Source organism: Camelina sativa, chromosome 16 (assembly GCF_030686135.1).
Source record: "Camelina sativa cultivar CO46 ecotype springtype chromosome 16, ASM3068613v1".
NCBI lineage: Eukaryota > Viridiplantae > Streptophyta > Magnoliopsida > Brassicales > Brassicaceae > Camelina > Camelina sativa.
The window spans coordinates 28,214,216-28,242,201 of NC_141895.1; the positions used below are offsets into that span (position 1 = coordinate 28,214,216).

General features: G+C 36.8%; 7 protein-coding genes and 1 long non-coding RNA gene across 13 annotated transcripts; 5 read left to right on the forward strand and 3 right to left on the reverse strand.

The window, feature by feature from the left end:
- The first annotated feature begins 928 nt into the window (after positions 1-928).
- LOC104752484 (auxin-responsive protein IAA15-like) lies at positions 929-2,283 on the forward strand. Its single transcript, XM_010474639.3, has 4 exons — positions 929-1,335; positions 1,434-1,624; positions 1,763-1,859; positions 2,076-2,283. The coding sequence occupies exons 1-4, from the start codon at positions 1,115-1,117 to the stop codon at positions 2,119-2,121; spliced, it is 555 nt and encodes a 184-aa protein (XP_010472941.1). The 5' UTR covers positions 929-1,114; the 3' UTR covers positions 2,122-2,283.
- A 1,054-nt stretch (positions 2,284-3,337) lies between these two features.
- Positions 3,338-6,441, reverse strand: LOC104752485 (D-glycerate 3-kinase, chloroplastic). The gene is made up of 12 exons (XM_010474641.3): positions 5,989-6,441; positions 5,149-5,537; positions 4,966-5,045; positions 4,837-4,888; positions 4,699-4,740; positions 4,526-4,604; positions 4,410-4,441; positions 4,227-4,295; positions 4,070-4,144; positions 3,872-3,988; positions 3,737-3,787; positions 3,338-3,637 (listed from the first exon to the last, which is right to left on the reverse strand). The coding sequence occupies exons 1-12, from the start codon at positions 6,242-6,244 to the stop codon at positions 3,494-3,496; spliced, it is 1,386 nt and encodes a 461-aa protein (XP_010472943.2). The 5' UTR covers positions 6,245-6,441; the 3' UTR covers positions 3,338-3,493.
- Positions 6,442-6,474: 33 nt separating this feature from the next.
- Positions 6,475-10,204, reverse strand: LOC104752486 (cyclin-A2-4-like). 3 transcript variants are annotated; one of them, XM_087490400.1, is made up of 12 exons: positions 9,962-10,147; positions 9,415-9,519; positions 8,756-9,102; positions 8,438-8,660; positions 8,206-8,342; positions 8,034-8,126; positions 7,816-7,949; positions 7,573-7,725; positions 7,450-7,483; positions 7,207-7,356; positions 6,956-7,090; positions 6,475-6,818 (listed from the first exon to the last, which is right to left on the reverse strand). In XM_087490400.1, exons 3-12 carry the CDS (start codon positions 9,029-9,031, stop codon positions 6,759-6,761), a joined length of 1,395 nt encoding a protein of 464 aa, XP_087346526.1. In that variant the 5' UTR covers positions 9,032-9,102; positions 9,415-9,519; positions 9,962-10,147; the 3' UTR covers positions 6,475-6,758. The 3 variants fall into 3 exon arrangements, with proteins under 3 accessions (XP_087346526.1, XP_087346525.1, XP_087346527.1); XM_087490399.1 differs by lacking the exon at positions 9,415-9,519 and having other exon boundaries at positions 9,962-10,204; XM_087490401.1 differs by lacking the exons at positions 9,415-9,519; positions 9,962-10,147 and adding an exon at positions 9,201-9,375.
- LOC147926048 (uncharacterized) lies at positions 7,192-7,532 on the forward strand. Its single transcript, XR_015583768.1, has 2 exons — positions 7,192-7,320; positions 7,440-7,532. It is a non-coding gene; the product is annotated as an uncharacterized LOC147926048 (long non-coding RNA).
- A 2,422-nt stretch (positions 10,205-12,626) lies between the features above and the next one.
- LOC104752487 (aromatic aminotransferase ISS1) lies at positions 12,627-15,374 on the forward strand. 4 transcript variants are annotated; one of them, XM_010474643.3, is made up of 9 exons: positions 12,627-13,164; positions 13,281-13,380; positions 13,481-13,528; positions 13,741-13,869; positions 13,959-14,018; positions 14,122-14,278; positions 14,365-14,530; positions 14,616-14,724; positions 14,799-15,374. In XM_010474643.3, the coding sequence occupies exons 2-9, from the start codon at positions 13,309-13,311 to the stop codon at positions 15,252-15,254; spliced, it is 1,197 nt and encodes a 398-aa protein (XP_010472945.2). In that variant the 5' UTR covers positions 12,627-13,164; positions 13,281-13,308; the 3' UTR covers positions 15,255-15,374. The 4 variants fall into 4 exon arrangements, with proteins under 4 accessions (XP_010472945.2, XP_087346529.1, XP_010472946.2 ...); XM_087490403.1 differs by having other exon boundaries at positions 12,657-13,119; XM_010474644.3 differs by having other exon boundaries at positions 12,682-13,168.
- A 919-nt stretch (positions 15,375-16,293) lies between these two features.
- Positions 16,294-18,657, forward strand: LOC147926049 (uncharacterized). The gene is made up of 2 exons (XM_087492845.1): positions 16,294-16,780; positions 16,877-18,657. The coding sequence occupies exons 1-2, from the start codon at positions 16,294-16,296 to the stop codon at positions 18,655-18,657; spliced, it is 2,268 nt and encodes a 755-aa protein (XP_087348971.1).
- Positions 18,658-19,738: 1,081 nt separating this feature from the next.
- LOC109129555 (uncharacterized protein At3g43530-like) lies at positions 19,739-21,971 on the reverse strand. Its single transcript, XM_019237851.2, has 6 exons — positions 21,963-21,971; positions 21,386-21,798; positions 21,047-21,341; positions 20,814-20,975; positions 20,135-20,717; positions 19,739-19,941 (listed from the first exon to the last, which is right to left on the reverse strand). Exons 1-6 carry the CDS (start codon positions 21,969-21,971, stop codon positions 19,739-19,741), a joined length of 1,665 nt encoding a protein of 554 aa, XP_019093396.2.
- Positions 21,972-23,718: 1,747 nt separating this feature from the next.
- Positions 23,719-26,727, forward strand: LOC104752488 (katanin p60 ATPase-containing subunit A1). Its single transcript, XM_010474645.3, has 7 exons — positions 23,719-24,120; positions 24,377-24,845; positions 25,180-25,377; positions 25,549-25,793; positions 25,868-26,026; positions 26,123-26,210; positions 26,296-26,727. The coding sequence occupies exons 1-7, from the start codon at positions 23,993-23,995 to the stop codon at positions 26,575-26,577; spliced, it is 1,569 nt and encodes a 522-aa protein (XP_010472947.2). The 5' UTR covers positions 23,719-23,992; the 3' UTR covers positions 26,578-26,727.
- The last annotated feature ends 1,259 nt before the right edge of the window (positions 26,728-27,986 follow it).

A 27,986-nucleotide genomic window follows, 5' to 3' on the forward strand; every position in this document is an offset into this window, starting at 1 on the left:
GCTTGTTATTGATATAAGCACAGTTTCAAAGATAACTTTACATCGGATATGAAAGAAACTGTTAACTTAATACAGTAGTTTTTAAAACTTTTCTCACTAAAATACTGATAATTATCTTCTTCTTCCTCTTAATTTGTCACAGAGCATGAATTTTTTTGCTTGAGAAATGATTTTCATAACTGGTTTATGTTCATCATTTTATTATTTCTTTTCAACACTGATGTAGCAGTTTCAACATCTAATATTATTTAATAAATTTTTCTTTTCGAAACGCATATATAACTTGGGATCTTAAAAAAAGGAGTCGATGCGAGGTTATAATTAGAACACAATAATGATAATATAACAAACAAGCGTATGTTGCTTCCAGATCTTTATCGTTCTAAAAAGATTGGAAAATTATGAGATATATATAGGAAATAAAGTTAAAACAGAATTTAAGCTACCCCATATCATACACAAGTAATATCATATTTCGAGAATCTTCTTTTGTTTGGATCCAAAAAAATACTGTTACTTAAATAGTGTGTAGCTGTACGATGATGGATAATTTAGGAGTGTATTTTGACATTGATAGTACATATATATATATGTGTGTGTGTATTTATTTATATAATGGTGAAATTTTAATCGAGAAATTAAATTGGAAAGAGAAATGTAAGTGACAAGAATGTGTAGACAAAAAATAACACTATTGAAGATCTCTCTAGATTCGAGAAGATATATCATACAGTACTATATATATGGAACAGAAATTGATGTCCGACAGACACATGCGCAATTAAATCCACTAATGACAGTTTAGGAGAGGCACGCTAAGTTAAGTATAAATGAGCCCACACCACACGAAGCAGAAGCTAATCACCACCAACTATTCACTTGCTTTCGTGGAGATATAAAAACCGCCAGTTACAGGAAACGTGTCATTATAGGCATGTAGGGTAGGTTTTTTAGCTTACTAAGTATAGAGAGCGACTATAAAATCCAAAGTTGGAAACCTTTACAGTCTCATACACACTCAAGCCAAAATTTAGTGTCATATTGTCTCATCACTTTCCGCACATTTATTCTTAACTTTTATAAATAGATTAAGAAGATAAAGAGACGACAGTTAATGTCACCGGAGGAATACGTCAGGGTTAGGCCGGATTCCGGTGGTGATCTTGGAGGAACTGAGCTGACCCTAGCTTTACCCGGCACTGCGACAAATACATCATCGGACGGTCCAAAAAAGCACGGACACAAACGTAGATTCCTCGAGACCATTGATTTAAAACTCAGGAAAGACGACCAAGAGAATAATAATAATATTATCTCAAGCATGATAACTATTAAGTACGGCGTACTAATTTTTTAACTTTTTATTTATCGTTGCATGTATGTACATATAGAGATACGCATGTTAAATAGATCTTTGTTTATCCTGGTTTTAGTGACCAGTTGGTGGGGTGGCCGCCGGTAGCGACGGCGAGGAAAACAGTGACGATGACGGTGAAGCGGAAATACGTGAAAGTGGCAGTGGACGGTGCGGCGTATCTCAGAAAAGTTGATCTTGAGATGTACGATTGCTACGGACAACTTTTCACCGCTCTAGAAAACATGTTTCAGGGGATAATAACAATATGTAAGTGATCGAGAGAGAGAGAGAGAGATAGGGGTTAAAGAAAAATATACTTTGATTTTGATTTGTTTGGATGGACTGACGAAGTGGAGGGTATTATGGTAAATTGACTTTGAGAGTGGGTTTTTTGGACGGTGGTAGGTAAAGTGACGACGGAGTTGGAGAGGAAGGGCGAGTTTGTGGCTACTTACGAAGATAAGGACGGTGACTGGATGTTAGTCGGAGATGTGCCGTGGATGTGAGTTCCCCTTGTTACACTTGTGTGGGCTTTTTAACACTTTCCCTTTCTTTTTTTCTCAACTTAATTACTGTATGTACTACTCTTTCCATTTTTAACGAGAACTTAAAATTAACAAATTTATTAACCAAAGTTTTTTTTTTTAATTATTATTACTGCGTTATTTTTTGGTGAAGGAAACTAAATTCCCTTGGAATTGATGATACTGTGGTGCAGGATGTTTGTGGAATCGTGCAAACGTGTGAGGTTGATGAAAAGATAGAGAAAACAAACAGACGTACTAGTTTACACCTTTGCCAGGGTGATCAGTCTCGTTTCTTCACGTATATCTAGTTAGTAGACTCAGAAAGGCATTGTATGGACTAAAACAAAACTCCGGCTCTTTTTCCTCATAGTAATTATTTTCTTATATAGGCGATTCGACGATTTCTATCTCTCAAATCTCAATCACACGAAAGCTTTGTCATAACGGTAAAAGGCACTATATAGCTAAGCTGAATATTTTGATATCGAGAAGATGGCAAAGAAAATTCCACTTGGCGGTTTGTAAGTAGTTAAAAGGTTGAGAAACACATACCACACTATACCAGTTACCAAGTTGGAGATCCAAACAATAGATATATGAATGAAATGCATACATGGAAGATTTTATATCTAAATATTCTACATTTAGTTTTGGATTTACAGTTCCATGTTTGATTTGCTATAATGTTTGTTACAAATTCAGCTTTTTATATTGAGGAACAGTTTCTTGATGCATCTTAGAAATTTACTCTAAAACCAAATACTGTATTGTCATTCTTATTTCTTATGTTTCAATTCCATAATCATCTTTTCGACTCATCATTCTTTTGACTTGTTCTTTGCTCACGGTAAACGAAGATTAATTCAAACCTGATTACAAAAATTCACGTTAAGTCTCACGAAAAAACTGGATTTAGCATATCCACACTATAGTGAGACTAATAAGGTACATTAAATTTGGTTGGTGATGAAGTTTAGATGTGAAGCGAACAGTGTCTCCACTTTACAGAACGTAATTAAACATACGCATCAGATCTTCGACAAGCTTTAATTCGATCATAACGTAAACATACGCATAAGATTATGATCACTAATGCATAAAATATTGTCCACAATGTGACCCACAACCTACACATTCAATCTCTCCTTCAATTCGATCATACCTGTACGTAAAGCTCTCTTGTATAATACCTTAATATTTTTACTCCTAATGATATTTACATTTTTAGATATATATGCTAAAAGTGTTTCAAACTTTTTTTGGCCGTCGAACTATATATTTTTTTTGTTACTTTTAATTGTTATTCAAAAACCACTGTACAAACAAAACTTTTTAATCAGTGCCGACCACCACGATCTAAACATGACAACATCGACAAGACAGAAGATTTTCCTGCTTCACTAAATCTCACACATACAACTGACCACAAAACTTAAAAATAACAAATATTAAATTATCAAAAAATATATATATATAATATATGTGCAGTATAGTACTGTAACAAATAGCATGTCAAAAGATAGATGGAAGAACAACGTGTGGCGTAGTGTTTACTCTCTCTTAGATACAAAGAGTAATACATTTTAAGGCAATGGAGACAGCATCTTTGTCAGTTTTCAAGTATCGGGTTCCTTTCTTCATCGATATCTATCGCAAGGACACGGTCTGGGTCCGAGCCGCTTGGTCCTTCCGCGTAAAGAGTTGGAAGATAGGCCTTATACGCCGGCAAATACCGCGACACAAAGTCATTCACCTACAAAGATTGTATATTTCAACATTCAAAGCAACAACAAATGGGTTTTCTTCTGGAACCACTACTATAGTATACTTATTAGTATAAACTGTTTATTACCTCTTCATCCGACATCCCAGCTTTGCCAGCCTGCCTCATGGCGATTTCCGCCTGTTCAAACCAAAAACAAAACCCGGGTTTGTATAGAAAAACGCAGCGAAAACACCATTGGTTTAGTTTATCAGATATACAAACCTGAAGACGCCACCGGTATACATAACTTGGGTCCTGGATTTTGATGACGACCCAAGCATTGATGTACTTGTCCCATGCGTCATAATACGCTTCAAGGTTCTTATTCACAATCTCCAGCTGCAGAAAGAGAAGAGAGTTTTTCATTATAGCATGTGTTGTACTGCGCGACTCAATGGTTTCAAAGGGAGTTGAGATAACCTGCGGATCAACTGCTTTAACAACGTCAGCTGGAAGAGGCTTAAAACCAAGCATCCATCCCTCAAAGAGAATAACCTGGAGATCATCGAACATCTTTTTAATGGCCTTATATTTATCCTTGTAACCTTGAACAGAACACTTGAAAAGATAGAAATACCGTAAGAGGTCCTTCAACTTCAGGCCACGTTGATGAATCGGCTCTGTCACCTCTCCCACTATAGGCAGACTGCAGCCAAATAAGAATGAATCCAAGAGTCAGGAACAGGTTCCTCTGTTTTCGTTCTACGTTTTGTGATACAAAGTGATGAAGCAGAGAAGATAATATAACGCTGTGACTCACCTTATCGTACCTAGGTACCTTCATCTTCATGCCTGTTAATGATCAAAAAATTTAAAACGGTAAATAAAGAAAATAGCAAACAAGAATAAAAGTCTACAGATGAAGATGAAACAAACCTTCTTTGGTCAGTTTAGTTAGGGCTTCTAGTGTTTCAACAGAGAGTTGCAGATCATGGCTTCCTGAATTTCCACGATACTGGTGGATACAAAGAAGAAACCATGACGATATTTTCAAACTAAAGAAAAAGACTGACAAAAGATATATGATGAGAAGATCAAGATGAGTTTACCTCTAGAAGTGCATTCCCTGGATTATTTTCTCGCAATTCAGTCTGAATTACAAAAAGGATGGAAGCTAAAAAAACGGAGAAGAAAGAACATCCAGACAACTGAGGTTACAAGTAAAACCTTATATAATGATATCTTACCTGACCTTGTGCAGTCAAGTAAAAATCGTCTATTGATACTGTCGCCGACTTCCTGACATAATATTGACTTTGTGTTAGTATAAGAATCACAGACTTACATAGGAATAAGTTGCAGCAGACCAAGTGTACCTTTTTGTAGTTTTGAAAAGATAATCAAGTGCAAACACAAGTGTAGTCTTGCCACATCCTTGAGGCGCGCTAAATCCAATCTGCATTGTCAAACACACATCATCTATCAGATCTCTCTCGATCCACCCCATCATTTAATTTGAGATTATAATTAAAAAAAAAAAAAAAACAAGTGAGTAGTACCACTAATGGAGGAACATCATCATCTCCATCATGAAACTTGGAGTTATGGAGAGCAATCTGATCTTCGCACCACATAAAAACAGGAATATAGTAGTGGTATAGTCTAGCTTTCTGAGGAATAGTGAGCTTAAGCTCATTAAGCTGAAAGAGTCTGCAGAGTTGTGAGCCGTAGAGTAACCATTTGTCAATAGAAAGGCCAACTCTTTCAGGAGTAATACCAATCTTGTCAACGAGAGGACCGGAGCATATGAATTCAAAAAGATCAGAGACTGAAGAGACATCAACTGTTTTTGTTGTTGGTAACGAGTAGCATTTGTTGGAGGCCCCTCCATAACTTGTAGCATAATCATGAACCATTGATTTGTCCTGAATCCACGAGCATCCACAGCCTACACGTAAAAATGCAAAAAAAAGAAGGTTTCATCACTCTAGTCTATCCACAACAATCTTAAAACCTGAAGTTGCAGAGCCGGTTACGATTATTACGATTAATAAAGTCAGTAAATTCAAACCAATGTCTGACAACACAGATGAAACCATCTAAACATTAACACCCACACTCAAAAAAATCTGTTTTTTTTTTTTTTTTTTTTTTTTTTTTTTTTTTTTTTTTGTTTAATCTAGGAACCATGAGAAAACATTCGAAAATGCTTGAGGAATCTGCCGAAAATGCAAACCCATGACTACAAAATTCAATTTTGATACTAAAATTTCCAAATAACCAAACAGATGACAAAATTCATCAGAGAAACAGGACGAAAAGAAGAGACTTTGAATCAAAAATGAGAAGAAACAAGAGGAATAAAAAAGAAATGAAAAGAATTGGAGGGGTTGGTTTACCAGAGAAGGAGAAAAGGGTTGGAATCGGAAAAAGCTTGGAGGAGGAAGAAGAAGAGAGGGCATGGTCGTTAAATTTGGAAGAAGAAGAAGAAGAAGAAGAAGGACGTCTTTTGAAATTAAAAGAATTGGAAATAGGATTAGGATTAGAGTGACACGGGGGAATCAGTGGATAATCTCTGGGATTATTATAATGCTGAAGAGTCGCTTGCCATGCCGATGATATCAAGCTTGTACTTGATGATATGGCCACCGCCATTTTCGACCCCTTCTCCCCTTCTCGCTTCTCTCTATCTCAAAGCAGAGCGACACATCAGCAAATGAAGAAGAAGAAGAAGAACTAATTGATAATTTTTTTTTATTTCCTTGCCACATAATATGTGAGTCATATTCCTCCCCTGGGATAATGTGTCATTAATGCTCTGTCCATTTTGACTTTTCTTTTTTCTTACCCTCTTTTTTTTTTCATTTAGAAAGAAACATAAAAAATACGACCAGAAAATATTGCCTGCAAATAGAAAAAGAAAAAAGAAATGTACATCGATCGATCCCACTTACAATTTAAAAGAAAAAACTCGTGTTTCCTACCGATCAGTACAAATCAGGTTTGGAAGAACCAAACAGGTCTAAAACTAAACCGGAAGATAACCGAACTCTAACTAGTAGGTAGTCCGGTTACTTGGTATGATAAGACCGTGGAAAGAAAGGCACTGTTTTTTTATTTGACTCGGGACGATCACAAATGTTGTTTGTTGTTACAGCTATCTCTTATGTTAGGAGATGAATAGCTTCTCAGGTAGCTTCGCAGAACTGAATACCGCCACCGATTTGTACTGCAACATGCCAAAAATCAAAAAATTGTGTTAACACGAACCGACTCAAACCAAACCATACCTCTTCATTCGGTTTTATGAAACCAATAACTGATTTTTTTTTTTTAAGTTTTCCTTTTTTTTTGTTTGTTCTTTACCTTGTCTTGTCTATACTTCATGCGTATAGAGTTTAAGGGGCATCCTTTGGTGTTAAGCTGTAGATCTTGCAAGGCTTGCACTGATTCTTTTAGATCGGACGCTTTGTACGTTGTGTAATGCTCAAGAGTTGGATTCTGTACCCCAAACAAAAAAAAAAAAAAAAAAAAAAAAAGACGAGTGAGTGAGGTTCAAGATTCGTGGGACAGAAGCGATCTGTGTCTTAATGAAACAATGAAGAAGGAACACGAACCCAAGGGTGGCTTGATTGGTTCAATGTCCACTTGGCAAGAAAAACAGCCGAAGCAGCGATCACCGATGGAAGGAACTTCAACAATTGATAGTCTTTTAACGTCAATTCCGTTAGGTAATTCGCCAGATACTCCATTTCCAGACTTGGGCTCTTCAGATTCCAAAACAAAAAGGTTTCAGTTTTTCTGCTTAATATTTTTCTTATGATACATCTGATCTGATATTCAATAAAAGGTTACATTACCGGGTATGAAGCTTGAGCTGCTCGAAGAAATCTCCTGCAAAGACCAATATATACTTTTGAATCACCACAAACACACACAAAAACATATGATGAAAGCATTTTGCATTGTCTGGTAAGATTTACCTGAGGAATGTCTTTGAAGTGGGAGTGTAAATTTGAAAGCTAAAATGCTTGAGTACTTGGCTCTCCATTTCCAGGACCTGATCTCTTGTGTAAGTGTTATCCGTGATGAAGCATAACTCCTCAATCCGTGGCGCACATATTTCCTCATATTTTCTTCATTACATTTCAAGAAACTCTTTTAGTTCTTGTTGCCTTGTTTGAGATCAGAGAATTGTTTGATTCGTATGTGATAGAGGAACTTACGAAGCAATGAGCATACAGGTGATGCCAAGCAATTGAAGTCTCTGTCTTTCCACGTAGTTTCCATGTAGAAACCAGTCTATCAAATACACTGTTAGGTAGAGTGTGTCAGGTACAAGTGTGTATTCCTCTGATACCTGAAATTTTTTTGAGTTGTCTCAGACACAGACAAAAAGACTTCAAGACCAAGCAAGAAACAAACTCCTGGAAGTAAAACTAACCTCTACAAGCCAATCAACCAGAATTCCCCTCATTGTCTGAGTCACATCTCTTTGAGTCCTTTCCATAAAATCAGGAAATGGTCTGCGTTTAAGCTGCGAAGTTGACAAGTCGTCAGGAATCAGATGCCACGAATGCATTATCGTAAAATTTCGAAATCCGAGGGATTATTACCTCAGCAACACGCAGGTTATAGTAGATATCAGGTGCATAAAGGCTACAGAGTAGAGGATCCTTGTCATCTAAATCAATGTCAAAGAATTTTGGGATACTTGCGACACTGGAACTTGCTCCAACACAACTTCTTTCAACTGTTAACCATTTTGTAATAAATACAACTGCATCAGAAATGTTATAAATCACTAAGTAAGACAAGCTTCAGCAACAGACCACTTGTAAACTTCACCTGTCCCAAGGGGTCTTGGCGGCAATCTTGAACTCGGCTTTGCGATAAAGCTATAAGATGCTTCGTTTGTACCCAAGCTCGTGCCTGTACAATCCGACAAGCTTCCTCCAGCTGAATTTGCCACAGCTTCTACCTTTTCATCTGTAACTTGTGAAGTAGCCGAAGAAGATGCCACCTTGGAAGAGCTCGCTCGTCCCTTCTTTACCTGCTTGATATTGTCCACCTAAATGAAAAGCAGAACCAACACTTGTCAGCAAAAACATACTTATTGTCAAAAAAAGTAGCAATTTAAAGAAGCAGCATTGCATAGTTAACAACCGCAACATTGAAGCAACTTGTGTAAGAATTCTCGCAGGTAACATTGGTGATGTCCTTGAGAACAGCTCGCTTCTTAGGTGCATTGGCTTTCTTCTCATCCAAGGCTGTTCGTTTAGACTTTGCTCTCAGAACCCGTCCCTGGTTATGTGATGTAGCAGCCACTTCTGAAGATGTGATCAGCTTAGAAGAAGCACGCAAGGCAGAGGCAAGAGCACGAGTTACAGGGCGACCATGGAGCCGTATGGTGTTGCCAGAAACAGCATTCTCCTTTCCCATGATTGAAAACCCTTAAAGACGATCCACCCCCTATTTGATGCTTGATGCTTAGCACCACATAACCTCTCGATCTGTGGAATTGAAGTCAGGAGAAATCGAAGATCAATAATGCAAGAAAACAGAGAGATCTAACAGAGGCAAACTTATATTTACGCAGATGCAAAGAGACCAATGCATATAGGATGCTTGGAGAAATTGTTTAGCCTAGCCTAAAGAAAGCAAGAGTTAACGAGGGTTGTTTATCAGATCATTCACGACTACTGGAGCCAGAATTGCACCACACAATTTAGTTCGTCAAGTTCCAAAGTTTCAAACTTTATAAAAGTCAAGCCAGATTCATGGTGAAATAACAGAGTAATTGTGATTTACTTTATATAACTGACCAAAAAAAATCAGAAACTGTAAAGCAGAAAAACCCTCAAAGCCTCCTTGAAAAAGAAAAAGTCGCAGCAATTTTATAGTGGTAACAAACACGGAGCGGAGCGACTCTGCGCAAAATTTGGAGAAATAAAATTTGTAAGAGAAAATGTCAAAGGGAAAATTAGTAAAGTTCGGTTTTATGTAAAAATGTTGCAATATGCCCCATAAGAAATTAGAACAATAAAAGGAACTAAAATAATTCATCTCAGGAAAACGAACAGACCCATGATTTTAAAGCTACAAGCAAGATCTCTTTAAACAAAACAAAAAAATCATCTTCGATCCGTTCGTAAAAGGGAACCAACTATCACATTCTCTTTAATTATTATTCCAAGAAAATCCGAGTGACCCATGAAGAAGCCAAGAGGAAAAAAAAAAACTTTTAAGAACCAAGAGAAAGTTTCAAGAAACCATCCCAGAAAACCGCCTTGAAAAATGCAGGGTCGGCGTTAAAAAAAATATAATCCAAAACGGAGAAGATGGAGATAGACTCTAAAGATGGGAACTTACGCTTCAGATAATTCTTCAAGAAGAAGAAGAAAAAAAGGAAGGAAGGCCTTTTGTTGTTTTGTTTGGGAAAGGAGCTGTTGGAACAATAAAAAAATGGGGAGCTTGGTTGGGCAGATCCAGAGAGTAAATTTGGTATAGTCAATTTGCTTTTATGCAAAAGGTCTGTGTCTGTCCCTCTGAGTGAGCGGGATAGACAATGTGTTTAAAGATATTATTAATTTAATATTCATTTTCATTTTTTCTAAAATAGAAACTCTTTTCATATATATATATAGGTATATATTTAGAGAAAGAATATGTTTATCTATACTTCTCTCTAACCAAACTCATTTGACTGTTTGACCATGAAGTTAGGGAGAAACAAGAAATAACTAATAGTACTAGTTTATAAAGTAATTTGTTGTTAATTTTTTCAATTTTGGTATGTGACTGAACATAGCTTTTTTCTTTAAATTTTGGTAACTAATCATTTACCTTATTTTCACCTTAATCATCTGTTGCTATTTTGGGTTCTGTGTCATTTTCATTTCGTTATTAACCTGTTGTTATTAATGAGGATTTATTATGCAAACTGTATGTTTTTTTCTTTTTTTATCTTTTTCTTTTGTTCGAATGTTTTATTTATTTATTTACTTTTGGCATTTAAAAAGTAAAAGGACGATAGAGGTATGAATAGTTACGGTTTCCAAGATTTGTATCATCATGACATGCACATTAATTATTTATTTACACCGTTCAAATGCAAATATGTTCACTCTAGACAGCGTGGCTATTCATCCAAAGGTAAAATAAAAGTGATTAAACAACACAAATCCTGTTCAAAGGTAAAAAGAAAAGAGTGATTAAAATACAAAACTCCTCTGTTCAAATTTTGAAGATTTGAAGAAAGATTCCACCAGTTTACTTTTTTAATGGTAAAGTTTTAAACTTTTGAAATATATATAAAAAACACACACACCCACACACACTAACTAGTAAAAATAAAAACAAAGACCAAATGCACGTTTACCCCAGAATCAGTCTTCTGATTTATATTTACGTTTCTATATGTTTCTTTTAATATTCCCCTAATAGCTTATTTGGACACCACATGCTAAAAGGATCCATCCATAAATTCTACACTATCTTTTCAATTTTTTTTTGTTGGTTTGTAGAGAACTTAAAAGAATCCGTTTTATTTCTATTGGATTTGCTCCGTTTTAAAAACATAAACTTAAGACGCTCTCGTAAAAGATAACATACATTATGTGATGTGCTAACACACTTTATAAGTATCTAATTTTCTCAGCGGTTACTTTGACCAAATCAAGATGCTATAAAAACTTGGTCATTTAGGGAGAGATCTTTCCGCTACTAAAACGTTCTACAAACCCCCTTTTTTGAAATAACCGGAGTTATAAAAACAAAAAATAAAATCTGTAATAGATCTCATTGTCCTTGGATAAATTAGTTTAAAAGAAATTTATAATATCACTGTGATGATGCGTAGATCCGCAGGAGGCACTTAGAAAAAGAAAAGATACTACTTAGGAAGTGAACAATAAATATAAAGTGGTGGAATCTGCCATTTCAGGTCTTTGTTACGTTCATGACTTAATTATATGGCTTGATGATCGATGTCTTGTATAAAATATACATCTTAGCTATGTCCATTTTATCAGAATATTGATGTATTTTATTACCATCTGTTGTTTGAATAGAATTTATTATTCATTATTATTAGCTTTGTTTTAAAAAAAAAATATTAAAAACTGTTCGAAATACTATCAGATTTGAAATGAAAATTGAATTTGAAATAAAGGTAATATTTAAGTTGTGGTTTCGTTTTTGAAAATGTTTTTAAAAAGTTAAAGTTGAGTGTATTCTTTTGCTAAGAAGTGAAACGGCAACAAAAGTCAAAAAGATTATAAGTCAAAACTTTCATATGAAAACTCTGATGTTACAGGATAACCGAAGAAAGAATACAAAACAAAAAACACAAAAAAAAAAAAAAGTATACTTAGGATATATTTTATAGACGCACAGCACAACACACGAGTAATTTAAAAAGCCACAGTGACGAGCTAGCAATAGTCTCACTTACCACATGCGATGAGGGGGGGGGGGGGGGGGACTAGACATCTTGGATTTCAAAATTTAAGAGCATTGTATGGATCAACTACTATAATATTATATATATATGTTTTTTGTTTTATATAGAAGAAGAGTAATGCGTTAAAGCTGTAAGTGTGAGAAGGACGTAACGAGAAGTCTTCGTGGACCTAATAATAACGTTTTACGGTTTTATCCAAAGACCCAAAAAGTGAGATCTACGATTTCAATTTCAAACTCTAGAAAAAAAAAGAAATATTCAAAAACACAGAAACAGAGCTAATGTCATGTTTGGTTTAGTCCATAATTCAATTCGTATAATTTGAACACACTCCCAACTTTCCCACCTCAGCCTTTTAGACCCCATATACCCCCATCTCTAAACATATATGGCCGTAAGCAAAGTCGAGAAAGAAATAACGATGCATGGGTAAGTTTGAGTAATGTGATCCATGAATTTGCTTATTTTGTAAGAACAGCAAAAAATGGGCCGTGGAATATAATATATGTCCATTTAGATGAAAGTGAAAAGAATGACATTATTAAAAAGGGAACATGAAGGGCCTTATATACTGTATGTGAAATTTTCTTGAAAATAAATCTCATAATCAAGAAATCTCAAACGTAACACGTCTGATTGGATTCCTAAACGCAGGATTGCGAATCGTGTGGAAAAGAGAGGGGATCAGTTCAGTGCAAGGAAACACCCGAAAAGAAAAAGATATGAGAATCCGTGGAACTGCTCGCTCGATCATAATTTTGGGGTAATTAAGCGAAAGCATCCAAATTGGAGGATTAAGTCGACGAGATCATCATATCAAAAGAAAGGCGTTACTCTTTTTTTTTTTTTTTTGGACAAATTTTAATACGAGTATATTAGTATTATAATATAGTTTTGATACCTTTTTTGGCTTTTTCTAGATTAGTATAACTTAAAAAGGAAAAAAAATACTCGGAAGAGAAATAGACAGGAAAAAAACATGAAAGTAAAAAAGAACCAAAGGGGTTGGTGAAGGAAGAAGAAGACAAAGATGAGGCGTGCTTAACGCTCGTTTCTCTCTTTTTAGGTGTTCGTCAACGATTGATTCCTCTCTTTAATTTTGCATTAGCCTGTAGGTGGAGAGTTAACTCTCTCTCTCTCTCTTTTTTTTTTCTTTCAGTTTACACATACATATAAACAGTTGGACCCTAATTTTGCGAAATCTCTTTGAAAATTTTCACCTTTCAGGTCGAATTTGTTGGTGTTATTGAGAGATATGTCGAAAATAGGTTCGTTAGGGATGCTTTCGAGGAGAACGTTGGCTACGGACTTGCCCGTCATGGTTGAGGTCTTTTTCCTCGTACTTCTCTCCTTTTCCTATTTTTCATTTTATTCCCTTCTTTCATTTCTTTAGTTGAAATAAATTGGTTGGGGCTTTTTGCGTGCAGATTCGGAAATTAATGAAGGAATTGACGAACCCTATGTCTCTCGCTCAGGTTTGTCCTCCTCTCTCTCTCTCTCTCTCTCTCTCTCCCTAGAAACAACATCTACTTCAGAGTTGTTCACACTCACACACACAAAATAAAAATCAAGACTTGGGGTTTCGTGATTTGTTTAGTCTAATAAGTCTGCTGATTCTCTTGCTCATTGACAAGAAAAAAGACATTAAAAAAAAAAAAATCATGTTTCATGTGGGGTATTATTACAGGGAGTTGTGCATTGGCAGCCTCCTCAGAAAGCCTTAGACAAAGTCAAGGAGCTTGTCTGGGATCCTACTGTTAGCTCTTATGGACCCGATGAAGGTCTTCCTGAGTTAAGACTGGCTCTTCTGACCAAGGTGTGAGCGACGTTTGTCAAATTGTTTTACTTTGTGGTGGTTTCATTTTGCAAAAAAGAAAATGCTCATCCATCTTTCCTACTCTGAAGCTGCGTGAAGAAAACAAGCTAACCAAATCAGCTGTGATGGTTACTGCTGGTGCCAATCAGGTAAATCCTATCTTTTTGTTTGATTACCTATAACGTTTGCTACTTTGCTAGGCTTTGCTTCTAGTCTCAGCCTCTGCCTCTTTTTTTTTTGTATCTAGTGCAGGCGTTTGTCAATCTTGTTATTGCACTTTGTGATGCCGGTGATTCTGTTGTCATGTTTGAGCCATACTACTTCAATTCCTACATGGCCTTTCAGATGACTGGAGTCACCAACATTTTAGTTGGTCCTGGCAAGCCAGATACTCTCTATCCTGACGCAGGTACGTCCTTGCTTTTTTAATTCCTTTTTCAGTCAGCTTCTAGTTTTGTGACTCCTTGTGTGAGAGTCTCTTTTTTTTGGTTCCAGACTGGTTAGAGAAGACACTCTCTGAGTCTAAACCGACTCCCAAAGTTGTGACTGTTGTGAATCCTGGTAACCCAAGTGGCACCTATGTCCCTGAACCTCTTCTTAAGAGGATTTCACAAATTTGCAAAGATGCTGGGTGTTGGCTCATTGTAGATAACACATACGAGTGAGTTTTCTCATTTGATATTCCCCCCCCCCCCCCCCCCCCCCATTGATTGAATGTAGATTTGATCTTGATTTGGAAACCGCAGGTATTTCTTGTATGATGGTTTAAAACATTGTTGCGTTGAGGGAGACCACATTGTTAATGTCTTCTCCTTCTCTAAAACCTACGGCATGATGGGTTGGAGGCTTGGATACGTAAGTCCCTCCATCCAATTCTATTCAACTGTTAGATTTGGGATATTATCATCTTATGAAAACGTCGTTTGCAGATAGCTTACTCAGAGAGATTAGATGGGTTTGCAACAGAGCTTGTGAAAATACAAGACAACATCCCAATCTGTGCAGCCATAATCTCGCAGCGACTGGGTCTATACGCATTACAGGAAGGTCCTGGGTGGATAGCAGAGCGGGTAAAGGGTCTAGTGAAGAACCGGGAGATTGTGAAAGAGGCCCTTGAGCCGCTGGGGAAGGAGAACATTAAGGGAGGAGAAGGAGCGATTTACCTGTGGGCAAAACTACCGGAAGGACACAGAGATAGTTTCAAGGTGGTGCGGTGGCTGGCTCACCGCCATGGTGTGGTGGTGATCCCGGGGTGTGCAAGTGGTAGCCCAGGGTATCTCCGGGTTTCCTTTGGAGGGTTGCAGGAGGAAGAAATGAGAGCTGCAGCGGAGAGGCTGAGGAAAGGGTTAGAGGAGCTGCTTCACAGTGGAATGGTGGTGGAGTGAGAGTGAGATGTTGTTGTTGTTGTTAACTCAAAAGATGGAATGGTCACTTTGCGTTTAATTGAAGCTACAGAGTGTTTGTTTATTCAATAATAATAATAATCAATAGCTGATTCTTCTTTACAATACTAGTCAAATTGTATTGGGGAAACCAATGGTTCGATCCTTGTTCCCCTTTTGGTTGAATCTTTCTATCAACAAAAATGCAATGTTTACTCTGATTTTGAATAACCAAATCGAAAAGCAAATCTTGGAATAGCTTCATTTATTCGGTTATTATTATTCTAAGGCTTTCTTTCAAATTCAAAAGAACGAAGAACATTCGAATTTTGATGATAGACTTCACACTAACACTAACACTAACACGGACTTTAATCTCTTATGCCCTTATGTCCAACATATCATTCTACACTATCCACATTTTTTCTATATACCCTTGTACCTTTACAATAAACCTATATCTCTGTTTTGCCCTTTTTATTTTCTTTTTATATAATTTAAATAAACTATGTATTTATATATATTTGATAAAAAAAACTAAAAAACAAACCAATTAAATTAAAACCTAATCGCATCTCCTCCTCCCCATCCGTACAACCCACGCATCTCCAATTCCACCATTGAAGCTCCATTGAAGCTCGTATTCAGGTAATTTCTGGGTTTATTCTACTGTTTTTATTCAATTTCAACGTGTTTGAAACTTGTTTATAGTGTAAGAACAAGTGTTGATGTTAGATTTGTACAACATTTGTGTTTCTATTTGGGGATATTGTTTAGATTTCTTTTAAATTCGTGTTCTTGTATGTTTATTGGGTTCATCTTGTTAATTTCATTTGCTCAAGTCTATGAGACTCAGATTACGTTTATAATTTATGGATCTAGGGGTTGAATCGAGCTAGATGACATTAGGTTTCCTCGTATCTGCATATTTAGGTACAACTGATACAACTAGGACAACTGATACAACGATTACAACTGATAATGAATAGAAAGCGAGAAATATTCTGATGCTAGGGAATTTTATTCTATTTTCAGGGGATTAATGAATAATAATCTTCGCACATTCATTTATTTTGATTATGGGGGTAATTATTTGAACAATGGAGATGAAATACAATGGATTTCAAAAGAAGATGTTCGTCATGCTCTTTTGATGAAGGCACCTATTGGGGAGGTTACTTTTTCTGCATTGGTTGATAAAATATGCAGAAAGATGATGGTAGATGCAGCGACGAAGATGAAATTTAGTTACATTCCAGTTTCAGTGAAGCCTAAGAAACCAATATATATCTTCGATGATGATGATCTTTCGTGTTATCTAGAATGGAATCAAACTGAATTCAATGTAATGCATGTGGAGTTGGAAAAAGATGACGAACAAAATCATGGTTGTGAGCAAAATCGAGTTGGTGAAACTGGTGAAGTTGGTGAAATTGGTAACGTTGGTGAAGTTGGTGCAAGTAATGCGGAGGAGTTGATTTCATGTGCAAGGACTCGTATTGGTGATGGTATCATGACTCTTTATGCAGGTGAAACGTTTGAACATAATGAGCTGGTTCGAAACGATGACAATGTCGCAAGTGAAAAACAAGAAGACGTCATTGTTAACGATGATATGCTGTAAGTTACAAAGGTACATTTGGAATGGGAAGATGGTGTGAATCTGACAATAGGTCAAGAATTTGGAAGTAAGAAAGCAATACAAGATTTAGTTGAAAAATGTGCACATAAGAACTATTTTGAGTTTGTTATTGTGAAGTCGGATCCGAAGTTGTACGTGGTAAAATGCAGTGAATCAAAAAAGGGTTGCAAGTGGTCTTTACGAGTTGCGAAGCTTCAGAATTCAGATTGTTTCTCGGTTAGAACTTACAACAAAATTCATACGTGTTATCGTTCAACAACAAGTACAAGCAGAAACAAAAGGAAAGGCTCACAACGATTAGTAGCATCTGTTTTGCGTGAGGAATATCCATGTAAGCTTAAGACTCCAGTTCCTAAAGATCTCATCCCTTTGATTCAAACAAGAGTTGGTGCTAAAGTGTCATACTCCACTGCATGGAGAGGAAAAAAGCAAGCTGCTAGTGAGGTTCGTGGTAGTCTTGAGGAAAGTTACAAGATGTTGTATTCTTATATGCACATGTTAGAGGTAGTGAATCCAGAAACTGTCTCATGTGTGGAATTAGACGAAAAGAATAATTTTAAGTACTTATTCTTCGTGCTGGGAGCTTGCGTTGAAGGCTTCAAGGCTATGAGACAAGTGATCATTGTGGATGGAACCCACCTTAAGACTGCACAAGGTGGAGTGCTTATTGTTGCTACAGCTCAAGATCCTAATCATCATCATTATCCTATTGCTTTTGGTGTAGTCGATGGTGAAAATTACTTAAGTTGGAGTTGGTTTTTCAATAAGTTGAAATCAAGAGTACCAGACGCCCCTGAACTTGTGTTTGTTTATGATAGAAATCAAAGCCTTATCAAGTCAGTAGCTGAGGTGTATCCATTGTCTCAACATGGTTATTGTATATATCATTTGGCTCAAAATGTGAAAACAGCATGTAGTAACGTCAACAAAGACACCGTTGGAAGAAAATTCATAGAATGTGCTAGGTCTTATACAGAAGGTACGTTCAAAACACTTTATCATGATTTTAGGATAAGGTATCCTGCTGCTGCGGTATATCTAGATTCACATGTTGAAGAAAAAAAATGGGCTAGATGTTATTTTCCAGGAGCAAGATACAATATAGACACCAGCAATTGTGTTGAATCTATTAATGGTGTTTTCAAAGACGCAAGGCAATACTCGCTCTTACCAATGATCGATGCTATTGTTGGGAAATTGGCTGAATGGTTTAACGAACATAGGAAGACTTATGCATCAGTACCTCCATCGCAGATAATGGTGCCTCTTCTTGAGAAAATATTGCACCAGAGATGTGAAGAAGCGAAGTTGTTACCGGTGTATGAACTAAACAGCTTCTTATTGGAATATAATGTCATTGGAGCTAATGGTAGCGGTTATTTGGTAGACCTAAAAAACAAAAGTTGCTCTTGCAAGCAATTTGATATTGATAAATATCCATGTGTGCATGCAATAGCTGCTGTCAGCGAAGCATCTAAGAGTGTTGATAATGAGTGTGAACTACATGATTTATGCTCCAAATATTATCGGATGGAACTGTGGTCACTGGCGTATTACCGGACAATATATCCAGTTCCCCATATGTCTCAGTGGATTGTACCGGAACACATACAACAACTGTTTGCCTTTCCTCCACCTTATGCCCTGAAAAAAGGAAGAACCAAAACAAAAAGGTTTAAATCGGTTGGAGAACATGGGAAAAGGAAGAAAAGATCTATGGGACGCATGTACGAGTACTTCCAGAGTGGTGGTAGTACTATATAACTGTATGTTCTGTTTTTTGTTGTGAAACTCGTTTGTTCTGTTTTTGGTTATCAAACTCGTTTGTTCTGTTTTGGTACAATTGACTGTAACAGGAACAACTGTGGTACAACTATGTTATATCTAACTTTAATCAATTTTCCCCCGTGGTACAACTAAGAACAACTAAGGTACAACTACATGATATTTAAATTTTAGCAATTTTTCCCCGTGGTACAACTACGAACAACTAAGGTACAACTATGTTTAAGTTTTGTTTTCTTAAATACTAAATTTAACTATATGATTTACAATTATGGTTGCTAATGAAATGAAAAAAACTAAACTTTTAACTTTATAACTTATGCAATTTAAAAAACTATTCCTAATACATTTGATGTTCCTACATATAGAGACAATATTCCTTATACTTTGATTGTTACTTTGTAAATATTTACCAAGTAATTATGTCAAACATGAGAACAAGTTATTTGACACAAATTTTCAAATGAAATTGCATTAAATGTACTTTAATCACGTATTATCAAATGTACTACTGCAAACGATCCTTTTAAATTAAGGTCCTACTGATAATTTGATAAAACAACAAAAGTACAACTATGTTCATGCATGTACAACTATAAGCTTGAGTACAATTACTTGATTTCATGACCATTATTTTATTAATTTATTGAACTTTTTGACTAATATTTTATTGACCAAGTAGAACTTTTTGCCTTTTTGCCTTTTTGCCTTTTGCTGACCAATGTACTTTAGTTACATATTATTTAATTTTTACATTTGTTGACCATTTATCATTATTTATTTTATTCATTTGTATTTAAGTTCTTTATTTTTTAATTTTATCGTTATTCTTCTTCTCCTCAATTGTACCTAAACTGTACCAGTTGTCCCAAGAATTTTTTACTCATATAGTTGTTCTTATTCATTATTTTATACTCAGTTGTACCTAACTTGTTCCAGTTGTCCCAATAGCTTAAGAAATACATTCATCAATCCGAAAATCCTGAGTCCATCAAACAACACCAACGAAAAACAAACAACACCAACAAAAAACAAAATGAAAACAACACCAACACTAACATCATTTTGCCTTCAATTGTTGACCTTTCTTCTTTTGCCTTGTATACGGACTCTTAAGGTACTTTGAAGGTTCGCCTACTCTCTTCCTCTTCTGCGAACGTGTCTTAACCATCTCAACATCTCTTTCTTCGCCTCCTACTGCTGCTGCTTCATCTTCACCACTCATCTCAACATCTCTTGATTCGCCTCCTATTGCTGCTTCTTCTTCACCACTCATCTCAACATCTACTGCTGTTGCTGCTTCTTCGCCTCCTATTGTTGCTGCTTCTTCTTCTTCTTCTTCTTCTTCTTCTTCTTCTTCTTCTTCTTCTTCTTCTTCTTCTTCTTCTTCTTCTTCTTCTTCTTCTTCTTCTTCTTCTTCTTCTTCTTCTTCTTCTTCTTCTAGCCACCTTATTACCATTGTCTTCTTCACCAGACATCTCATCACCATTGTCTTCTTCTTGTTGTTCCCTAGCCACCTCATCACCATTGTCTTCTTCTTCTTGTTCCCTAGACATCTCAACACCTCCCTCAAAACCACCATCGTTCTCATATCCAGACCCTCTAAAATTGTCACTAGCCATAAAATTCAGTCCATCCTTATTCATCGCATCATTCAAACAAAGCTCAACATCTTTCAACCTTCTGTCCAAGACACTAATTTTCTTGTTGATTTCAGTAAATCCTGCTTTCATCGCTCCCATTACTTTCTTTTCAAGCGCTTTAAGATTGTTCACAAACCTAGAAGTCTGTGGCGGGATGTTTTCCTCTTCTCCTGCTGCTTCTCCTTCTTCTCGCTGCTGCTCTTCTCTCCCATTTTCTCCTCGAGCAGACACATCTAAATTATACAGCTCTTTCCAGCATATCTTCTTCCTTTCTACACATAGGCGATGCTCCCAACTCTCAGTAATTGGATCACTCGATTGTATCTCCTCATTTTCTGTGATGCGAGCCATAAGAGGGACCTCAGACAATTCAGGTTCCAAAATGCTATGAATTTCCTGTTGAATAAACAAACAAAATGCTAAGATTTCTAAATCTAAAACAAACTTTAGATCACTATGAGAAACAATTTATAGTTAAGGAGAAACACTTACCGTTGTAGATCCAAGGGCGTCATTTACATCTTCAATTGGGAAGCCTTTCATGTGACTATACCTCCATTTTTGTTTGCACATTCTTGGACAACCTGGTTCTGCTCCTACCACATCCACTCGAAACTTACTCTTCAAATCAGGAATGCACTCACACGCCAATATCTACAAGTTACATTAAACCACAAGATACAACAATTATCTACACAAAATGCTTCACAACAATTAAATTTTACCTCCAAAGGAGTTAAGAAACCCGGAAAACACCAAGTTGACTTCACACGCCCCTTAAAACTATCCATCAAACGGGAGATATTTGTAATACTTTCGTCAAATGTGTATCTCCCCCACGGAAACGTTTCACATGCATATAGATCATCCACAATTTGAAGCATAAAATCATCGATGTAGCCATACTTTTTTCTAGGTGAGATGATAGTGCTTAAGAACAAGAGCACCGCCATCTTTAACCGGTCTCTACATGCTTCCATTGAATGTAGCTTTCTTCTCACATCTTTGATTCTTACCACAATTTTTTCGGCTTTTTATTTCCTTCTCCTTCTTCTTCTTCTTCTTCTTCTTCTCCAAAATTCCTTTTCACAAACTCATCACTCCCCAATTTCTTAAAGTTTGATGGATAGATACGACAATCTAATCCACAAATGAGGCCATGCTCCCTAAGCGAATATCGAACGGGAACGCCATTCACCACAAACCAACAGACTCTATCTTTCTCCATACAAACCATGCGAAGCAACAACAACCACATACACGTATACCTATGGTTCTCCTCCTTATGCATGTGCCAAATGTGCTTAAACTGCGAGTGTGAGCGAAACCAATCCTTCTCCGTTTCCGTAAGGATTTCCAAGTATTTCATCGTTTTGTTCTCTTCAGACCTTGATGACAGCCTACACCACTTTGTATAATTTGTTTGCTTGAAGTAAAACTTCAGAGGTGGTATTGGTTGGGTCTCCTCTTCTGTATCCTGCAAAACAGAATTGTAATAAATAGTTGTACTAAAATGTCTAGTTGTACCAAACAAACTTATATGTACTAAAATATCTAGTTGTACCAAACAAACTTATTTGTACCAAAACACAACTCATTCAATTTCTCAATTCCCGCTATATCTACAAACCTAAATCAAACCCGCTCCATGTACAAACAAAATCAAACTCTAGTATCTCAATTTCTCTAAATTTCACTCTAGTTACCTGTGGATGCGATGGAGGAGACCTCTGTTCCTCGGATTCTGTTTGGGATAGATCCTCATCATCTGGCGGCTGAGGAGGATCTAATGTTGGCAGAGGAGGAGAACCTTCAGTTTGTGGAGGAGGAGAACCTTCACTTGGCGGATGAGGAGAATTTTCAGTTAGCGGAGGAGGAGGATCTACTGCCAACGGAGGAGGAGGATCTACTGCCGACGGAGGAGGAGAAGCTTCAGTTTGCAGAGGAGGAGGAGTTATTGCTGGCGAGGGAGGAGCTATTGCTGGCGGAGGAGGAAAACTTGAAGTTCGGGAGGAGGATCTTCAATTACGGGATTCTTCTTCTTCCTCTTCTTCGAATTTATATCATTTCGAGTCTTAGGACCCATTGATATCACTAGATTAACAAAAAAAACACAAAATCTAAGAGATTTCGTTCGTTTGAGTTTGAACCCTAATTTTACAAACCCTAATTTTACAAAACAAAAAGACTTACATTTACCGAAATTGAGGAAAACGACGAGAATTGATAAGATTTTGAGCAAATAGAGGAGATGCCCAAGAGATTTTGGAGGATATTGTTGAAGAACAGAGAATTTTGGTGAAGAAAGGGAGAGGGAGAGAGTCGGACAGTTAGAAATGGGGAAAGAGGATAACCAAAGGAAAGAAAAAAAGAGTTGAAAAATGTTTACCCGAATTTGTTTGGATAACCCGAATATTTGGGTGGGTAATCCGAATATTGCTGGTTGGGTTGGTAAATATTGGAAATCGTTAAGGTTTTTTAGTATTTGACCAATTTTTTGATTAAAAGAAAAGAAAAAAACAAATTATTTATTATAACAAAGGTAAATCAGAAAAGAATTTGAGAGAGAAGGGCACGAGAGAATAAACTCCCACTAACACTAACACTTAACACTAACACTAACACTAACACTAACACTAACACTAACACTAACACTAACACTAAACACTAACACTAAACTAGGCTTGGGCATAAACACTAACACTAAACTAGGCTTGGGCATAAAAACCGTACCCGAATACCCAATCCGGAACCCGACCCGAAAAACCGAGTTTGGGTTGGGTACGGGTTTGCCTATAAAACCCTATTGGGTTCTATTTTCTAATATCCGTGGGTTCGGATTAGGGTCGGGTAATACCCGGTGTCCATTTGGGTACCCATAAAACCCGAACATATAAGCATATTTATAATATTTATCATTAATATAATGCAATTACCCCAAAATTATGATTATAACTTTGAATATTTCATTTATTGTTATACCTAAATATCAAAAATAATCAAATATCTAAAATATTTTGTCACATAAGTCAAAATTAAACAAAATTTATTTAAATTTAATTAATTTTATTTATATTTTTTCGGGTATCCGATAGTTCGGGTACTAATTAGGTTCTAAAATTTGTAACCCAAACCGACCCGAACCCGATAGTATCCAAACCAAACCGAATCCATATATCTAAAAATACTCGATAGATTCTATTTTTCTAAATCCGTTTACCCGAACCAGATTACCAGAATGCCCAACGCTACTAAACACTAACGCTAGGGCGTCGTCGTTATGACAAAGTTGATGATAATGTGGACTTTAATTTGAATTTATGAACCCACCAGAGAATAAAAGTTAAATGGATGATTTTAGGCTTTATTAGTTTGAAAGTGGGCCGTATATGGGCCCGGGTCTAGAATTTGAATCGAACCCGAATAAAGAGAGAGATTGGATCATAACGACTTAGACGTCGTGGCTTCCATTTTCTTCTTTTCTTCTACTTCACCGTTGCAACTTCGCCGACGGGTCGCATCTCCGATATCTGGCGACGGAGAGAGAGAGATAGAGAGAGAAAGAAGAGAAATTTGGGGGCTCCGAGATCCAAGCTCTTGCTTCGGAACCCTAGATTTAGTTTTAGAAACCCAGAGGGTATTTGTGAGTAGAAAGAGGTGAGAGGAAGAAAATGGTAGGTAGTAGTAATTCGTTGGCGGGACTACAAGATCACTTGAAATTAGCGAGAGAATACGCATTAGAAGGATCCTATGACACATCTGTCATCTTCTTCGATGGTGCCATTGCTCAGATCAACAAGTAAGTTGCGCCTTGAATCTCGAAATCTATACCTTTTCTTTTTGCAATTTCTTCAATCCCTAGCTAAGTTTTGATTTTTATTGAATTGAAATGGGCTTTACTACTACTTCGCATCATTTCTCCCTTAGAACAAAGTTAGCATTTTTTTGGTGTGACTATACTTAGAAACTGTATTGGTGTGCGTAGTGAAAGATAGAACACTCTTATAATACTACTGCATTAGGTGGTTTTTAAGCGATGGTATATCTGTTTTTAGGCATTTAAACACCCTTGATGATCCTTTGGCGCGGACGAAATGGATGAACGTTAAAAAAGCTATAATGGAAGAGACGGAAGTTGTTAAGCAGTTGGATGCAGAGAGGAGAGCTTTTAAAGATGCTCCTACTGGGCGTCGCGCTGCTTCTCCTCCCATCAATACCAAATCTTCCTTTGTTTTTCAGCCTTTGGATGAGTATCCAACTTCATCCGGTGGTCCAATGGATGACCCTGATGTGTGGAGGCCTCCTACCCGTGATGTTACTAGTAGAAGACCTGCCAGGTCTGCTCAAAGTGGTATGAGAAAATCACCTCAAGATGGGGCTTGGGCTCGTGGCCCTACAACTCGGACAGGTCCAGCTTCCCGCGGTGGAAGAGGTGGGGCTACTAGTAAGTCCACTGCAGGTGCCCGTTCTTCCACTGCCGGAAAGAAAGGAGCTGCCTCTAAATCTACCAAGGCAGATTCTACGGTAAGTTATATGTTTCTGCCTTTTGGGCACTGCCAATAGAGATGTTAGCTTGAAAATTTTTCAATGAGTCACGTATAGACTATGGCATTTACGTTTCCATTACTTTTCTTTGGTAATAAACATAATGTCCTGAAAGTTGTAAGTTGGTGGTATATAATAGTAGGTCTGATGTATCAAAGATCAAACATGTCTGTTGCGGTTTATGGATGTTTAATTATGTACTCCGTAGTTCGAAATTTTGGGGTGATAATTATGTTTTCCTGTAATGATATTGAGTCAGTAGTTTCCACCTATTGTCCCCAACTGATAAAACTTCTGGCCTCATTGATATCAGAATGGCGATGCTGAAGAGGGGAAGTCGAAAAGGGGACTGTATGAGGGTCCTGATGAGGACCTGGCTGCTATGCTTGAAAGGGATGTGTTGGACTCAACTCCTGGTGTCCGTTGGGATGATGTTGCAGGTTTGTCTGAAGCCAAGAGGCTGCTTGAGGAGGCAGTTGTCCTTCCTTTATGGATGCCCGAATACTTTCAGGTACTTTGTTTCTGTTTCTTATGCTGCTAACTTTGGATTTTGTATTTTACTATTATTAGACTATGGAGCAACCATACAGAATAAAACTGCCGCTTCATCAATTCCATACTCCTTATGTTTATCTTCTAGGTATGGAGGATAATTAATTTGATTGTTTTTGTTTCTCTTCAGGGTATTCGAAGACCGTGGAAAGGAGTTCTCATGTTTGGTCCTCCTGGGACAGGTAAAACTCTGTTGGCGAAAGCAGTTGCAACCGAGTGTGGTACGACCTTCTTCAACGTCTCTTCTGCTACATTAGCTTCAAAATGGCGTGGAGAGAGTGAGCGCATGGTCAGATGCTTGTTTGATCTCGCGAGGGCATATGCTCCAAGTACAATATTTATTGATGAGATCGATTCTCTCTGCAATTCTCGGGGGTAATTTTACTCACAACACTGAGACCTCACTACCGAATTGAATGTATGTGTAATTGATAGAGGGTATGATGCAGAGGTTCTGGAGAGCATGAATCGTCAAGAAGGGTGAAGTCAGAACTCCTAGTTCAAGTAGATGGAGTGAGCAATACAGCGACAAATGAAGACGGTAGTCGCAAAATAGTAATGGTATTGGCAGCTACCAACTTCCCATGGGACATAGATGAAGCTCTCAGGTTTCAATTATTTTTTTGGGAGTGAATGCCGTCTGTCTTTCTGACTTGTTCAAGTCTAATGAAACTACTGACTCTTGAGAGCTAATGTTGTTGCAGGAGGAGGCTGGAAAAACGTATATATATCCCACTTCCAGATTTTGAAAGTCGCAAGGCTCTTATCAATATAAATCTGAGAACAGTTGAGGTTAGTTGGGGAATAGTACATTGTAAAATGATCTAATCGGCTGGTACAAGGCAATCTAGCGCAATGAGTGTTGTCACATTTTCAGGTGGCGAGTGATGTAAACATTGAAGATGTGGCTCGGAGAACGGAAGGGTACAGTGGAGACGATCTGACTAACGTGTGTAGGGACGCGTCAATGAACGGGATGAGGCGTAAGATAGCAGGGAAGACGAGGGATGAGATAAAGAACATGTCAAAGGACGACATCTCGAATGATCCAGTGGCTATGTGTGATTTCGAAGAGGCCATCAGAAAAGTGCAACCGAGTGTGTCTTCCTCTGATATCGAGAAACACGAGAAGTGGCTCTCTGAGTTTGGATCGGCTTAATTAAAACCGATTAGTGTCAAGATATATGTGTGTGTGCCTTTTACTTGTGTTTGTTTATTATATTATTATCATTATTATTTGCCAGTCATTTATCACTGTATTCTTGTGTTTCTCTATATTTAAAACCTCTAAAGGAATGGATTTGTATGATATTGTTTTCTTAGGTTTTTTCCCTTTTTGGGTTCATAGTAAAGTACCAAGTAGAAGAAAAAAAAGAAACAAGCAAAGTATACCTTGGTCTTGTAAATAATTTCAGAATGAAATTTATTATCAAAAAAACATAACTTTTTCTTTATAATTAAACATAAACGAAATTCATTAAATAAATCCATCAAAATCTGATTTGAATTCTAAAACTGATCTCCTTTTTTTTTTTTTTTTTCTTATTCTAGTCCAATAGTTTAGTTATGTCTTCATCAGTACAATCATTCACTGTTCTGTTATATAAATAAAAATGGATATATCTGAGTTTGTAACTGATGAGGATGTAAAGCGGACAAGGCAGCACCGTTTATCATCAGATAGACCAGTTTCGAGAGTGTTCCTGCATCGTTGGGGCGTGCCCTCTATTCTGTTTACGTGATTCGGTGATTATATTTTTATATATAGCATATCATTATCGCCTACAAAACAAAATAAAATAAGTACTATAATTCTATGATATGAATATGATCCTCATACTGTCATACATACATACATACATACATACATACATAATGTTTTTAAATTATCGATGAGGTGGATTATTATTATAATTGGTAGCATGCAGATTGCAGAAGATCATATCTCTTCCCCCAGTCACACCTTTACATCAGAAAAGGTCAGTTGTTGTTGTTTTTTTTTTTAAAAAGATTCCGCAACCCTTAATTTGTAGTATTTCATTTCCCAATAATAAATCAATCACTAAAAGAAAGCTAGATCAGATGCATGGATGGGTTAATTTGGCAAATTTTGGCTTGTTATGTGCATTATTTTATCACCCGAAATCCCATCTACATTGCCCTCGATCTTTAAAATTTTGGCAGAAGTTTTCGTGTTTCCTCATACAGTTATCTGTTATCATTGGAAAATGTCATTGGACCTCTTTTGATATAATAATCTTAAAAGCTGCTAGCTAGCTCATCTATATTGACAAATGTGAATTATTGTTCCGACCAATAGAAAAAATATACTTATTTTCAGAATGTATGATATATACCACACCTTTTACCTACTTTATACAATATTCTTTTCCTAATAAGGAAGAAAAAGAATATACTTGCATGAATTGCCAGAAAAAAAAAGTCAGATTCAGTTAACAATTGTGTTAACTGATAACAATATATAATTATAGCTAAACTATAGGATTCCGACTGTAGAGAAATATGACTGGGTAGAGGGTATAAGTTCTTAAGATTTTAAGAAATACT